Raw genomic sequence first — 16,114 nt, forward strand, 5'->3', positions numbered from 1 at the left:
AAAAAAAAAAAAAAAAAATATATATATATATATATATATATGAGCAGGGCTGCTCAGAATCTAAGCTCCAAGGAAGTAAGAAATTTGTCTTCTCTCCAGCACCCAGAAGAATGGGCTTTAGTGGGCAGTCAATGACTGTTGTTGAAGGAAGGTAAAGGATGAATGTTTGGTTTCCAGTTAACTACTACCGAATGAATGAATGAATGATGATCAGTATGACGAACGTTCACTGAGCACCTCTGTGTGTCGGCACTGTCCCAGCTGCTTTATGCACCACATGACTCCTTGAGGGAAGCGCTTAGAGCACCCCCATTTCACAGAGGAGGAAACTGAGGCTCAAGGAGGTTAAGCGACTTTCCCAAGATCACTGGGTTAGTCACGGGTGAGGCCAAGGTTGAAACCCAGGGCGTCTGGCCTTTGTACCATCTTGCTGGCCTGCGAGCTGTTTCACAAAGTCTGGCTGCCTCAGAAGCACAAAGTGCCCCCAAGGCTGAAGTTCTAGACTGCAGGTGAAGTGGCCCAGAATTGAAAGTTAGGACTGGGCACGGTGGCTCATGCCTGTAATCCTGGCACTTTGAGAGGCCAAGGCAGGTAGATCACTTGAACTTAGGAGTTTGAGACCAGCCTGGGCAACATGGGGAAATCCTGTCTTTACAAAAAATACAAAAAAATTAGCTGGGTGTGGTGATGCACACCTGTAGCTCCAGCTACTTGGGGAGCTGAGGTGGGAGGATTACTTGAGCCCAGGAGATGGAGGCTGCAGTTAGCTGCCAAGATCGTGCCACTGCGCACTAGCCTGGGTGACGAAGTTAGACCCTGTCTCAAATTTAAAAAAAGAAGGAGAGAAAGAACGAGAAGGAAAGAAGGAAAGAAAAAGAAGAAGGAAGGAAGGAAGAAAACAAAAGAAAAGGAAAGGAAAGAAAGATGGTATCAGTGTTGTGTAGTCACAGGGGGTTGGATTTTAGAGCCAATCAGAGGTGAGTTCAAATCTTAGCTCTGCCACTTACTGTGAACTTAAGAAAGTGATAAAACCTCTCTGAGCCTCAGTTTCCTCATCTGTAAAATGGGGGTGGAAGTGATATTCACTTCCCCATGCTGCCACAGGGATGAAATCAGTACACGGTGTGAAATGCCAGCCTCATGAGTGGCACTTAGGAAACATTGGTTCTTTCATCCTTTTGGGGAAGAGTCCCCCAGGGAAATTCAGAACTTTAAAATCTGGTGCCCCTTAGAAGAGCTCAGGTGCTGGCTTGGTCCTTCCTGTCTACACTGCCTCTTCCCTTCTCCATTGTAATTTTTTTTGAGATGGAGTTTTTCTCTTGTTGCCCAGGCTGGAGTATAGTAGCACAGTCTTGGCTCACTGCAACCTCTGCCTGAGGGTTCAAGCGATTTTCTTGCCTCAGCCTCCCAAGTAGCTGGGATTACAGGTGCACGCCACCACACCCGGCTAATGTTTTTTGTATTTTTTAGTAGAGATGGAGTTTCGTCATGTTGGCCAGGCTGGTCTTGATCTCCTGACCTCAGGTGATCCACCTGCCTCGGCCTCCCAGACTGCTGGGCTTACAGGCGTGAGCCGCTGCACCCGGACTCCATTGTAATTTGCAATCCCTGGCACAGACCTTTACCCCACTATCAGGTTTACTCCAAGGGACGTTGCTATGAGAAGGTAGAAAAACAGAAAACTGCTTACAGCAAATGTCCATCCATTGTTTCTGTTTCTGATGGAGGAGTTCTGTGGGTTATAGCCCTGGGGTCTGTTCCCCCACCCTGCCATCGTGATATTTCATCTGCGTGGGTGCTATCAGGGTCAATCTGCAAGACACTGGCCCCACACCCAATGGGCACTGCCTGACCCAGAAGCAGCTGGTCCCTCCCAGACTGACATTCCCTGAGGGCAAATAAGGAACACAAAGCACGTGTGTCCAGGAAGAGGCCATCATCCTTTTACGTAAATGTAAGGTCACCGTCTTGGGAGAACAAAGACTGCCCCGTCCTCAGCCTCCCTGCTCTCTGAATTATTATCTAAACAGGAACACAGCCACTCTCCGGGCAGCACCTCAGCCTGTCTCTGGGCACACACACAAAGGCGCTTTCACTAAGGAGAAAGCGTAAAGATACTGTGGCTGGGCCCGGGCATAAATCTCTCTTGTCCCAGGAGGAGACGTGGCTGCCTGATCCTCGGCTGAAACTTTGGACTGCGCAGGTCTGCAGGCCCACGTCTCCCCTCTAATTTGATTTCTCTAGTCACTGTTAAGCTGGGCCTGGGCTCATACCCTTCGTCATTTTCAAAGCATTAGATTTTGAAAAGATCTTGGCCCTCTGCACAACCGAAATCCTGGCTCCTACACAATTTCTCCCCTCTCTGGAAATCTCTAAGAGGGAACAGGTTTGTGGGCATCCAGGGGCCTTTCTTTTTTTTTTTTTTTGAGAGGGAGTCTGGCTCTGTCGCCCAGGCTGGAGTGCAATGGCCGGATCTCAGCTCACTGCAAGCTCTGCCTCCCGGGTTCACGCCATTCTCCTGCCTCAGCCTCCCCAGTAGCTGGGACCACAGGCGCCCGCCACCTCGCCTGGCTAGTTTTTTGTATTTTTTTAGTAGAGACGGGGTTTCACTGTGTTAGCCAGGATGGTCTCGATCTCCTAACCTCGTGATCCGCCCGTCTCAGCCTCCCAAAGTGCTGGGATTACAGGCTTGAGCCACCGCGCCCGGCGGGGCCTTTCTTTATTCATTGGAATCAGGGCACCTTTAAGAAATGGGGTAGGGAGGTCACTTGTTTTGTCTTGATCTTTGTACTGCAGAGGCCACACATAAATATTTCTGTGAACAAGCAGGCGCTTAAATCACATGCTTTCATGCTGTAGAATGAAAACATGCCTATGATTGGCATTATTGTCTTCTCCATGGGAAAACAAGCTGTCTAGTGGCCCAAATATTTTGTGGGGTTTTTTTAGGGTCAAACTTTTGTAGGTTGGACAAGACACATTTTATTCAACCCATATTTACTGGGATCCTACTGTGTGTGAGGCATGGGCTGGTTCTCCATTTAAGTCCTTTCTATCTGGCAAGTTCTCTGATCCTGTTGTCTTGCCCTGGGACATATCTTTAAGCAAAGCGAACTTATTAGGTGGGCTGGCAACTGTTATGAGCCAAATGGAGCAAGCAGCATCTTACGTACGTGTTTAGTTTCTCTCTCTATTGATTACAAGGTAAGCGCCAAACGTCAGGATGATGGGCAGCCCGGGGGAGCTCGGTGCCGCGGAGGAGTGATCTTTTACATCAGGAAACAATCTAGTTCTCTGAAGCTTTCCAATAACCCTCTCAACCAAATGCTAGGTTCTTATTTTGCTTCTCAGACCATCTGGCTCCGGGTGGAGGGAGGGTGTGTTGGGGTCTCCTGTAACTCCCTGGAAAGGGGATGAAGGTGTGGGCAAGCAGCACTTTTTGCTCTGGCCTGCTGGGGCAGGGTGACTTACAGATCAGCTCACCTGTGAGTTTCCCATCCAGTGAGACTGGCCCAGACACTGAGCACTGCAGGGAAACTGAGGCCCGGGGACCTTTGCATCATTGGTGTCCTTACTGTGGAGCTCCGAGGAAAATAAATGGCCCGTGCCTCAGTTTCCTCATCTGAAAATGGAGTGGGGATGCCCAGGAGAATGTTAGCTCAAGAAAGCACGGATTTCACGGTTTTGACCTGGCCTAGGGCTTAGCACAGAGTGCTGCTCAGTAAACACATGTTGAGTTCACTGGGTGAGTAAACCTTGGTGGTGACATTACCCATTTCACAGAGGGGGAGACAGGCTCAGAGAGGAGGTGGAGTGATTTGCCTGTAGTAACAGAGTCAGGAGAGCCTGGAGAGGTGACGCTAGCTCTGTCTGGCCCACTGAGTCCATGCGTGACTGAGGGCCACTGAATGATTTTCACGGTGAGCCTTAGGCACTTTTGCCTTTGTAGGACTCCAAAAAAAAAAAAAAAAAAAAAAAAAAAAAGATGAAAAATTGTCTTTTATCACTGATGGTCTAATAATGAATACAATCCATGTTGGATAATATTCATTTTTTTCTTCTTATTTTAAGACCTGAAGACATTTTCGTAGGCCCCTAAAAGACACCTCCGCCCGGGCACCCTGCGGGATGGAGCCATGGGCCCCATCAGAGGCCACTCACCTGGTCCTCCTCCGCCCTGAGGTCGGGCATGGTGCTGACGCACAGGCTGACGGCCGTGGTGGCCACGAAGAGGATGGAGAGGCAAGCGAAGACCTTCCCGGGCAGCCCGGACTGCGGGTTTTCCACCATCTCGCGCAGTCGGTTCATGCAGAGGCCCCAGCGCGAGGAGTGCGAGGCAGGGCGGCGGGTCTCCCTCTGCTGCCGCAGAACCTCCTCCCTGTGCAGCTTGGCCAGCTCCTCCAGCTCCTCCAGCTTCCTCAGCAGCTTCTGCAGGCAGCACCTCTCCAGGTGGGCCTCCTCGATGCCCCAGTAGGCCAGCTCCTCCTGGAAGGACAGCGCGCACATCTCCTGCAGCAGCACCAGCTTGCCGGCCGCCAGGAAGCTCACGATCACCCCGAAGGCGCTGGGGCTCCTGTCGAAGAAGAACTCCTGGCTGTCCTCGTCGTAATCATCGCAGAGCTGCGCGATCTCCTCGTAGCTCCGGCAGAGCCTGAGTTTGCTCAGGCGGCTCAGCGGGAACTGGTCCAGCGTGCTCCAGGGGAGGCGATACCTCCTGCCCCCCACGTTAATCAGGATCTCCTTCTTCAGGTCCACCGGGGAGACGTCCAGGGCACCCACCTTCCGCACCCTGCGGTAGTAAAGGCCCTTGATGGACGGCATCTTCACGGGGCTGGACAGGAGCTGACTCCAAGGGCTGTGGGAACCATAGTGGTGGTGTCTGGGATGCAGGCCCTGGTCTCTGGAAGACACGGGCATTGCTGAAGACCACACGGCGCGGAAGTGCTGGGTTTACCAGTCTGACACCCAAGGGGCAAAGAGCGAGAAAAAGGAAGGGAAATCAGTCTTGGGGCAAAGAGTCCTGGATGTTGCGACTGCAGATGTTCTTACATGTGCTTTCCTGCAACTGCATCTGCATGGCTTGTTCTTTTAACCTTTAGCTCAACACATATTTATTGGGCACCTACTGTGTGCTTGGGATACATCAGTGAACAAAACCCTTCCCTGGTGGAACATCTACTGGTATCGCAGAAGAATGTCTCCAGAACAGACATTGCATGGATGGGGACTGAATTGCATGGATGAGTAATTCAGTCCTGAGCTGGACAAATCAGAGCGGTGCCACTTCTGGGCTCTGTGGTCTCAGGTATGTGGCTTTACCTCTCTGATCTCAGCATCATTCATTCAAATGACAAGACTCGGACTAATCTTGCAAGGTACAGTTGGTAAAAATAGAGCTTAAGAATGTAGGCTCTCAAGATGGACTGCCACCACAGGTGGGTTACTGAGTGTCTCTGAGTCCTTTGCTTTATCTGTGTGATGGGGGCAGTTTGAGTGCCCACATCATAGGGCATGGCAAGGGTTATATGCAGTAATATACAAGAAAGTGTGTATTAATAACACTTCTAGATGCTTCTGACATGCCTGGCTTCCCCTAACTCACCTCAACAACCTCATGAAGTTAGACATAAGATCTCCACTTTATAGATAAGGAGGCTGACGCACGGAAGGCTTGCATGTCTTGCCTACAGTTTAGTAAGCACCTGACATCAGGAAGTTCAGCGAGGGTCTGTTATTAAAGGTTGGAACAGACCAGGAACGTGACTGTCCTTAGCACAGCATCTAAGCATCTAGGTCTCAGGAGGAACTCCACCAGTCTCGCTTAATCACTCTTGATTGCTTTCTCATTTGGGGATGCCTTTCCTAAGGGGACAAAGGAGCATGGCATACTTGCAATCACAGTACTCCTCCATATTCATTGCACTTTTGCCTCAGCCATCCTTGCTGTGTGACCTCCAGCCAGTTACTCCCCCTCTCTAGGGCCATGGTCTTGTATCTGCAGAATGAAGGAGGCCTCCGGGCACAGTGGTTCACGCCTGTAATCCCAGCACTTTGGGAGGCTGAGGCAGGTGGATTATCTGAGGTCAGGAGTTCGAGACCAGCCTGGCCAATGAAACACCGTCTCTACTAAAAATACAAAAATCAGCCAAGCATGGTGGCATGTGCCTGTAGTCCCAGCTACTCGGGAGGCTGAGGCAAGAGAATGGCTTGAACCTGGAAGGCGGAGGCTGCAGTAAGCCGAAATTGTGCCATTGCACTCCAGCCTGGGCAACAGAGCGATACTCCGTCTCAAAAAGAAAAAAATGAAGGGGCCTCTAATGCTCTCTCCTTTTCAGACCTATATGAGGTGCTTGACTTAGTGTGAGTGTTTTAGATTTAGCCAATTCACATATTTAAAAAGTCCCTTTCCACAATATTTCTAGCCTTCAGATCCTGCAACCATTTCTTATGCCATTCATTCTAGCCAGAGCCATTTCCAAAGCATCTATAAGCTTACATTTTCAGATGCACTCCACTCCAATCAAGAGAGAAACTCGGCAGCTGAATGGAAATCAAAGTTCCTCTCAATTTCAGAGCCAGGTGGATTCTGGTGCATAGTGGAGAGTGAACTGCAGCCTATTTCACACTCTTGCTCCCCACACAACATTCTGTTGTTCTGAATGCATTACTTTGCTCACAGGGGATGGCCGGAGGAGGATGAGGAGCCTGCAGAGAGAAGAGTATTTTGAAATCCGGGGAGCCCTTTGCAAGCTTCCTCATTTTCCCAGTGCAAAAACCAAGACCCAGCGAGGGGAAGTAACTTGTCCAAGGTCACACAGCAAATCCAAATCCAACCCAGCACTCTGTCCCCCAGCCTGGGGCTCCTTCCAGAACCTGAACAATTCTGGATTGTTCAATCCCCTTTCTGCATTCACTGAATAAACCCAATTTTGCAATCTACGGCTCTCCAAACAGCTGGCAAACAGCTCCTTCCGGAGCACAGGAAAGGAATTCACTTAAAACAGCACTTTTGCCAAGGATGTTTAACAGCATCAACCTCCCCGCCGGCCCCCGCCCGCCCTGCAGCAAGCATTAACTCTTCCCCTCAAGTTTCACTCACCCTCTTGTCTCAGGGAGCCAGTTTCCAGCTGTTTCTCTGCCAAGCAAGGGGAGCCCATGTCTTGGTGCCCGGGGAAGGGACAGGTTTGTGGTGGAGGTGAAGGGGAAGAAAAAAAATTCCCAAAACAGTAGTTTCTGGCAGAGTTAGTTTCCAATCTTTCTTCCCGTGCCTCCTCCAGAAACAAGAAGTTCATTCGTTCTGCATCTCTCTCTTTAGCAGCTGCAGGAGAGCCCTAGGGGATTGAGGTGGGATTGTTTTAAAGGACCCAGAAGTCCCTTTCCTTATGAGAGATGAGGGTCTGGGGGTTCTTGCTGGGAGGGAGCCAGGGCAGCTGTTCTGGTTGAGCAGCGGACTCTGCACTTCAAGTCCCACAGGGACGGCCAGTGTGGTCCTGCAAGAGAAGCCAGTGTGTGTGTGTGTGGGGGGGGGGGGGGGTGGAATGGGAAGGGCTTAGAAATAATCTCTCCATCAGCCAGCAGCAGGAAGGAGCAGCAGCCGCTGCCACTCTGCCAGCCACCTAGGAGGCAAGGGGAGCTGTCCTCCCTTTTCTGGCATGGAGGAGCCAACTCGGGAGGGGCAGAGGGCAACTTGGGGCCGGAGGCATCTGCAGCTACCTGTCCCCAGCCACCGCAGAGGCTCTTGGGGTATGCTGATGATGGTGACAGGCTCAAGCTGAAGCTGCAGAAGGAACTTTTTGCTGCTTTTAACCAGCCCAGGCCTGGGACAGGTTCAGACAGAAGCCCAGGCTCTGAGCCCTGGGTGGGAGTCAAGGGGGCCGCGTTACAGAACAGGGATAGGAAGAGGTATGAGCTTGGAATTCACGCACACGCCTGGCTCCTGGCTCCTACGTGAAAGGCTGGGTGACCTTGAGCAGGTGAGTTACTGCTTCTGAGCCTCAAATGTCTTGTCTTTAAAACACAGGAATGAGGGTTCAGGGAAGGTTAGAACCATAAGTGCAAGCTCCTGTGCTGGTTGACTGGTTGGCTGGGTGAGAAGGGAGAGGCTTCGGTCCAAGGCCTGGGTGTGGACTTGGACTCTGCCCTGCCTGGCTGTGTGTCCTCGGTCAGTCACTTCACCTCTCTGGGCCTTGGGTTTCTCAGTTAAATGAGGACAGTGAAACCAGTGATGGCTGCAGTTGCAAAACCAGCATCTTGTAGGTGCTCACTATACGTTGACTGTTCTTCATTTTCTTGAGAGGTTCTGAAGCCCAGGCTCTTGGCTTCTGAATGTAAGTTATCTTCACTGCATTTGATAGTTGAGGCCCTGAAGGTCTGAGAAAAGGTTTGCTCAAGGTCACCTTGCTGGCTAGAACCATCACTTAGGCCGGGTGTGGTGGCTAACAGCTGTAATCCCAGCACTTTGGAGGCAGAGGAAGGCAGATCACAATGTCAGGAGTTCGAGACCAGCCTGGCCAACATAGTGAAACCCTGTCTCTACTAAAAATACAAAAATTAGTTGGGCATGGTGGTGGGTGCCTGTAATCCCAGCTACTAGGGAGGGTAAGGCAGGAGAACTGCTTGAACCCGGGAGGCAGAGCTTGCAGTGAGCTGAGGTCGTACCACTGTACTCCAGCCTGGGTGACAAAGTGAGACTCTGTCTCAAAAAAAAAAAAAAAAGCAGAATAAAAACAAAAACAATCACTTAACAGACCCTTGAGTTTTGATGTGAGGATCCAGGAGTGAGAGAGATTAGAGGGTGAGCCTTCCACAGCTGCCTGCAAGGGGATGACAGGTGCTGCTGGCCTAGGTGGGCTCTCTGTGGACTTGGCAACGGGAACAAATCCAGGCAGAGCAGAGAACTGACTGAATGGAGGTCTGTCTGGTGCTGTGGTTTTCAAATGGTATTGCTTGAATCCTAAGGACTCTGCAGAAATGATCGAGGGGCCTGGCCTGGGGCAGTGACAACGGGGCGGACAAAAGGATGAACCCCTGGGCCTGCTACCTCAACCATGGCAGCTGCACTGATCTGTTTCCGTACGACTGTAAGTGTAACCCCAATAAAGGCTGTGACCCAGCGTGGTCCAGCGTCCACACAGAGCCACTCAGAGAGATCCCAGAGCACCTGCCAGTAGCAGAGAAGCTTCCCTCCTTCCTCGGACTCCCCTGTTCCTCAGACCCCACAGCTGCTCCAGTGGTGCTCTTAGAAGAGACTTCAGAACTGTCTTTCCAGCTCATGGTCCTCCCCCTACCCCAGCTGGCTCCCCACCTCTCTCAGCTGTTTTTTATTTGTCTGGATTTAGCCTGTCTGCTTAAATCTCCCCTAACTTACCCCCTTCCTCTCAGTTCTCTCTGGATCCTGAGCATACGGGTTCAAATCAAGAATTTATCAATTCCCTGCTGGGGGACCGTGAGCAAATTTTTTAACCTCTCTATGCCTTAATTTTTTTTTGTCTGTGACCTGAAGATGATAGCACCTATCGATTTGCTGTGAGTTTTGAACAAATCAATTTACATTGACAAGGCTCTTAGAAGATGGCCTCTCACCAAAGTGAGTCCTATTCAAATGCTTGCTATTATTATGATTATCATCTTTTTTGTTTGTTTGTTTGTTTGTTTTGAGACGGAGTCTCACTCTGTTGCCCAGGCTGGAGTGCAGTGGCGAGATCTTCGTTCACTGGAGCCTCCGTCTCTGGGTTCGAGCAATTCTTGATCCTCAGCCTCCTGAGTAGCTGGGATTACAGGCACCCGCCACCATACCCAGCTACTGTTTGTGTTTTTAGTAGAGACAGGGTTTCCCTATGTTGGCCAGGCTGGTCTTGATTTCCTGGCCTCAAGTGATCCACCCGCCTCTGCCTCCCAAAGTTCTGGGATTACAGGTGTGAGCCACCACGCTTGGCCATGATTACCATCTCAGCAATTTCTTTCCAAAATTACACAAGAAATATTTAGTGTAAATACAGGAGTCTGCTGTTCAAAACCTTTTCTAAAAGAAGGCTTGATTTACTGACCTAGTGCAGGTCCCTCATTTTGAACCCTCCAAGTCAGTGGATGGCACTGCCAGGCTCAGTGTGGACTTGGAGTCCATTGCTCTTTCTACAGCTTGGCGCCTTCTGTCAATATGGTCACTTTGCCCAGGTGGTGGGATCTTTCCCTCAGCCTGGTGTTCAGCCCCGTCAGCCCCTTCCCCCAGGGCGTCCACTCAGCCTTTCTTCAGGTCTTTGTGAAGTCCCAGTCACCTTTTGGCTTAGTGCTACCGTCTTCTTGTCCCTAGTGTCCCTCCCGAGTATATACACTTGACCTCAGCTAATCAGGGCCAGTAACCCATCACCCATCCTCTTGGCATCCTGGAAGTCTGGAACTTGAGGCATACGTAGAAATGCCCCACCCAGATGTCTTCTGCCACATTTTTCTGATCAAAGGATGAGCCACAGTGACCACATGTGAATTTCTTATGGCTGCAGTAACAACCCCAATGTAGAAGCTTTAAATAATGTAAATTTGGCTGGGTGCGGTGGTTTCTGCCTATAATCCCAGCACTTAGGGAGGCCGAGGTAGGTGGATCACGAGGTCAGGAGATCGAGACCATCCTGGCCAACATAGTGAAACCCCATCTCTACTAAAAATACAAAAATTAGCTGGGTGTGGCAGTGCGTGCCTGTAATCCCAGCTATTGGGAGGCTGAGGCAGGAGAATCGCATGAATCTAGGAGGTGGATGTTGCAGTGAGCTGAGATCACACCACTGCATTCCAGCCTGGTGACAGAGTTAGACTCTCTCTCAAAAAAAAATTACAGTTCTGGAGACCAGAAGTCTAAAAGGGGTCTTATAGTGATTAAGTCAAGGTGTTGGTAGGACTGAGATTTTTCTGGACGTTCTAGGGGAGAATGCTTTGCCATACCCTCTCCAGCTCCTAGAGGCCTCTTGCATCCCTTGACTTGTGGCCCCTTCTCCATCTTCAAAGCCTGCAGTTACATCACTATGACCTCTGCTTCTGTGCTGTCATCTCCATTTCTGACTCTCCTCCTCCTCTTTCCCTTGTAAGGACACTTGTGATTACATTGAGCCCCCTGGATAATTTGGGATTGTCTTCTAGCCTTAAGATTTTTAATCACAACTGCAAAGTCCCTTTTGCCATGCAAAGGAGCTTATTTCCATATTTACAGGTTGCAGGGGCATCTTTGCAGGGTTGGGGGTAGGTGGCATTAGTCTGCCTATCACAGATGGTATTTATATCCAGTACACCTCCTCCTGGCCCTAGCCAATCAGATAGGACCAAGATTTTTTTGTCCAATCAGACAAAGGAAGGACACCTACCCTAAGAGTGCTTTACCCATAGGCTGAGATGAACCAATCAAATTTGTTCTCTCTCTTTCCTGAGAATTTGGACCTAAAGACATGGAGACTTTGGCGTGCGTAGTGGGTGCTGGCCCTGTAAGATCATCTAGAAGTGGTGCTGGTGACTGCACTTGGCTATGGGTGAGGAGGAGTAGCAGAGGAAGCCACAGGAAGAAGAGTTCCTATTGACCCAGAGTTAGTTTCTGTAAAGGCCAAAGAACTCGGCCCTGCTCTACCTAATATGTCAACCATCATCATCATCATCAAAATTAGACTGAGCACATCTCTCTGTACTGTTTTGGTAGAAGGAGGACCCCCAAGTCCCCCAATTGGTGGATGTGATCACATCTGGCTTTTACCTTCTTAGATGTCACCAAGGCCTGGCTCTTTCTTGAAGTGTCCTTCAGAAGAGGGAGTTGTCTTTGTCCCACAAAATGCAGCAAGAAAAGGGGCAGCCCTGTGAGAGGCAGAATATTGGCCTCCAAAAGATGTCTATGTCCCAGTTCCTGAAGTTGCACGTGTGTTACTTGACATGGCGAAGGGGAATTAAGGTTGCAGTTGGAATTAAGGGTGCTCATCAGCTGATCTTAAGTAGTGAGAATTAAGGTGTGCTCATCAGCTGATCTTAAGTAGTGAGAGGATCCTGAATTCACCAGGTGGGCCCAATGTTGTCATTGAGTCCTTAAATGTGGAAGAGGGAGGCAGAAAAGAGAAGACGGTGAGAGAGTGATGTGAGGAAGCACTCAATCAGATACTGCTGGCTTTGAAGATGGAGGAAGGGGCCATGAGCCAGGGAATGCAGGTGACCTCTAAAAGCTGGAAAAGACAATGAATAAATTCTCCCCTGGAGCCTCCAGGAAAGAACGTGGCCCTGCAGATACCTGGATATTAGTGCCGTAAGACTCACTTTAGACTTCTGGCCTCCAGAACGGTAAGATATTAAATTTGCATTATTTTAAGCCACTAAGTGTATGGCTTTTGTTATAGCAGCCATGGTTAATACCGCCCTGCCTGAAGGAGGGGATAGGCCAGTCACAAACCATCAGGGATATTTGCAATTTGCTGAGGACAAGGCCCTGCCTTGTCTATCTAGCCAGGCCACCCAGCACCTGCTTGCAGAAGTTAGGATCCCTCCCTCCACGGGACAAACATTGACTGAACATCTACTGTCATGGCTGTGTTGCTCACTGACTGTGTGACCTCAGGCAAGTCGCCTTTCCTCTCTGTGCTTCAGGACAGTGGAGGTCACGACAGTGCTGGCCTCTTAGGGTTATTGTAAGGAGCAAATGAACGCACACACGTAAGGCTTTCATTTCAGTGTCTGTCACACATACGTGCTCAGTAAGTGTTAGCCATTATTATTTTCATCATCTTCACTGCTATCTATTATTACAGGGGCTGAAAGTCTCCTGATAACAGCATGAGAGGAGTTGGAGTCGATGAAATCCCTGGCTGCCACGAGCACGCAGAGGAGCTTTGTAACACCTGCGTGATGTTAATTGATAATAGCTGGCTTTCTGGGGAAAAACAGTTCCAGATAGGTGGTGGTTGCCAGTCGCTGTGACATAAGTGCCCCTGCCATGGCCAGTGTCGAGCTAACAACAGCATCACTGAAGAGGGAGTTGGGAAGAGAAGCTCACGATTGGCTCTTGCAAGCCTGTGCCTGTGGCCGCCAGTACATCACTGTGACTGTTGCTCCCCAGGAAGGTCAGGGAACGCTCCTAAAGGTCGAACCCCTGGTTAATCAAACCTTGAGGAGTGAGTAGCAGCTAGCAAGGTGGAGAAGTGGGTACTGGCAGAAGGGGCAGGTTGGGTCAAGACAGATGGGCTGGAGAACACCATGCTTCTGGAAGTCTGAAACGGATTCAGCAGGACCAGAGAGTTGGACATGAAGTGGCAAGTACCAAGAAGAAGGGCAGAGAGGCAGGAGGGCATCAGAAAATGAAGGGCCTTCTCTATTTTGCTGAGGAGGCTGGACTTTATGTGGTGGGATTGTGGAACCACTAGTGAGTTTATAGCTGTGGTTCTCTATGCTGGAACATTCTAGAATCACCTGGGGAGCTTAAAAAAAGTCTCCAATGACTGGTCCACATGTTAATTAACCCAGTCAGAACCTCAGGGGTTGAGGCCTCACTTATAGGGTTGCTTTGAAGTCTTTTCGGGATTCTGCCGTGCAGTCAGTGCTGGGAATGGGTGGCTTTAAATTAGGAGGATGGTGATCAGATAGGCATTTTCAAGAGCTCATTTGAGCTGCTCAGATATTGCTGGAGGCAGTGTAAATGGGTGCAGGCCTTTTAAAGGGCAATTTGGTGCGACTGATCAAAATAAGAAATGCAGACCTCCTCTGACCTGCAGTCACAGGTCTAGGGATTTATTTTGCAGCTGTACTTGCTCATGTGTGCAAAGATGTGTATAACATTACAGTGTTGTTTGTGATAGTGGTGGGTTGGAAATGACCAAAATGTCCCTCATTAAGGGACTGGCTAAATAAATGATGGTCATAAAGGCAAGAGAAAACTCTGCAGCTGTTCAAAAGAATCAGGAGAATCTATATACACACCACTGTCAAGGCCCAGCAAGACACACAGAGCAAGCTGCAGGACAGACCTCACTGTATGCACCAGCCTGCATCAAAATAGACAAGGGTAGTGAGTGAGTTTATTTGATTTCTGAAAAAATGGTTAAGAAATTAGAAATGGTGGTTGCCTCTGGGGAGGGAAACTGGGGGCTTGGGAGAGGAAGTGAAAGGGAAATTTTCTTTTCTCTCTATATATCATTTTATGTGGCTTAAGTGAAATTAAAAGTCATCCTGAGAAGGAGATAGCCTGGAAGAGATTATGTATCAGGCCAGCCTGGAGGTGATGTGAGTGTAAATAAGGGCCCATCTGTGCAGCTAGAGGTTTGGGAGGGTGGGAGAGGAACTGGAATAAACAGGAGGAAGGTAGAGAAGGTGCCGAGTAGATAGCAGCAGCTGGGGGGGGTCCTGACCTGCCCTCAGCTGTTTCAGCTTTGGTTACACCACATCAGGGGAAATTATGCTGGAGTACAGTGGCGAAATAATTGGCTCACTGCAACCTCTGCCTCCCAGGTTCAAGCGATTCTCCTGTCTCAGCCTCCCGAATAGCTGGGATTACAAGTGTGTGCCACCATGCCTGGCTAATTTTTTGTATTTTTAGTAGAGATGGGGTTTCACCATGTTTGTCAGGCTGGTCTCGAACTCCTGACCTCAGGTGATCCACTCGCCTCAGCCTCCCAGAGTGCTGGGATTACAGGCGTGAGCCACCGTGCCTGGCATACATCAGGGGCAACTGATTCCCGCTCAAGGCCTCAGACTCCACTGGAGTAACATGAGCGCAGTCCTCAGGCCCCCAGGATCATTCAGAATGGACTCACTGGGAAAACTGAAGCTCAGTAATTTTCATTATGGACTTGAAGTAAAAGCACACTCAGATCATTTACCACGGAGAGTCCCAAAGTCACGATGCCTCCAGGAGCTGGGAAAATGACACAAGGCAGGCTGGGTTGGGCTTGGCAAAACAGGGAGCCCAAACACCCAACTCATGAAGGTGGAACGCGGGTCTAGTGTTGCAATGTTTTTCCATTTGCCTGATTTTTATGCTAAATCTCTCAAATTCTTCTTGAGACAGGGGCTGTCTCTTTCACCCAGGCTGGAGTGCAGTGGTATGATCTTGGCTTACTGCAAATTCTGCCCCCAAGGCTCAAGCAGTCCTCCCACGTCAGCCACCCAAGTAGCTGAGACTAAAGGTTCACACTGCCATGCCAGGCTAATTTTTTTTTGTATTTTTAGTAGAGATGGGGTTTCACCATGTTGGCCAGGCTGGTCTCAAACTCCTGACCTCAAGTGATCCACCCACCTCGACCTCCCAAAGTGCTGGGATTACAGGCATGAGCTACCATGCCCTGCCTAAATCTCTCAAATTCTAAATGTTACCAACCAACTCCAAAATTCACAAGGCACCGTGGAGCTGAACATGTGTGTTTCTGATGACCCAACAATTCTGCTCCTAGGTGGATGCCCATGAGAGCCGTGCACATTTGCTCACCAGTTAGGAGATTCGTCACGGTGCTGTTTCATGACAGCTGCAAATTGGAATGCCCACTAACAGGAGAATGGGCAAATCAATCATAGCAGAGCCACACCATGGAATATCACACGGCAATGAGAATGTGTGCACCATAGCCATTTGCAGCAAGGCAGAAGCATCTCCCAGTCAGTGTGCTGATGGAAGACACCAGACCCAAAAAGAACACAGACAGCCTGATTCTATGTATGGGAAGTTCAGAACCAGGCAACACTACTCCCCAGTGATACAAGTCAAGAAGATGATTCCCTTTGGGAGGGCATAATGACTGGGAAGGACACAGGAGCGGGGTCACGGGGCTGGACATGTTGTTTTTGGGGGCTGATGACACAGTGTTCAGTTTGTACAACTGATTTGTGCACTTTAGTATGTATGTTATATTTCAGTTCAAAACAAGCACAGCTGTGGAGGGTCGAATAAGACATATCTGTGGGCTGATTCAGCCTTGGCTGCAGGTTAGGATCAGGGATCACAGTGAGTGGCTTCTAAGCAGCTGGGCCTTTGAAGCTGCTTGAGCCCCAGAAGCCCCATTTTTTTAATCAGTCACCACTGCAACTATACCCAGCTCTGTGTCCAACTCTTCCCCTGTGACTGCCCTTCCTCTTCCTCTGCCTCCCTTCCTGGTGGAATGCTGAGGTC

The 16,114-nt window shown here is 49.7% G+C and overlaps 1 protein-coding gene across 1 annotated transcript in view; it reads right to left on the reverse strand.

Moving 5' to 3' along the window:
- KCNG4 (potassium channel, voltage gated modifier subfamily G, member 4) overlaps window positions 1-7,180 on the reverse strand; it is a 17,697-nt gene extending 10,517 nt beyond the window's left edge. Inside the window, exons 1-2 of the mRNA XM_011942194.1 lie at window positions 7,100-7,180; window positions 4,162-4,958 (exon numbers count right to left, since the gene is read on the reverse strand). Coding sequence (XP_011797584.1) covers window positions 4,162-4,917 — 756 coding nt within the window. The 5' untranslated portion in view covers window positions 4,918-4,958; window positions 7,100-7,180. The remainder of the gene's footprint in view (window positions 1-4,161; window positions 4,959-7,099) is intronic.
- Window positions 7,181-16,114: the final 8,934 nt, after the last annotated feature.

This window comes from Colobus angolensis, unplaced genomic scaffold (assembly GCF_000951035.1).
Source record: "Colobus angolensis palliatus isolate OR3802 unplaced genomic scaffold, Cang.pa_1.0 Scaffold207, whole genome shotgun sequence".
NCBI classification, from domain to species: Eukaryota; Metazoa; Chordata; class Mammalia; order Primates; family Cercopithecidae; genus Colobus; species Colobus angolensis.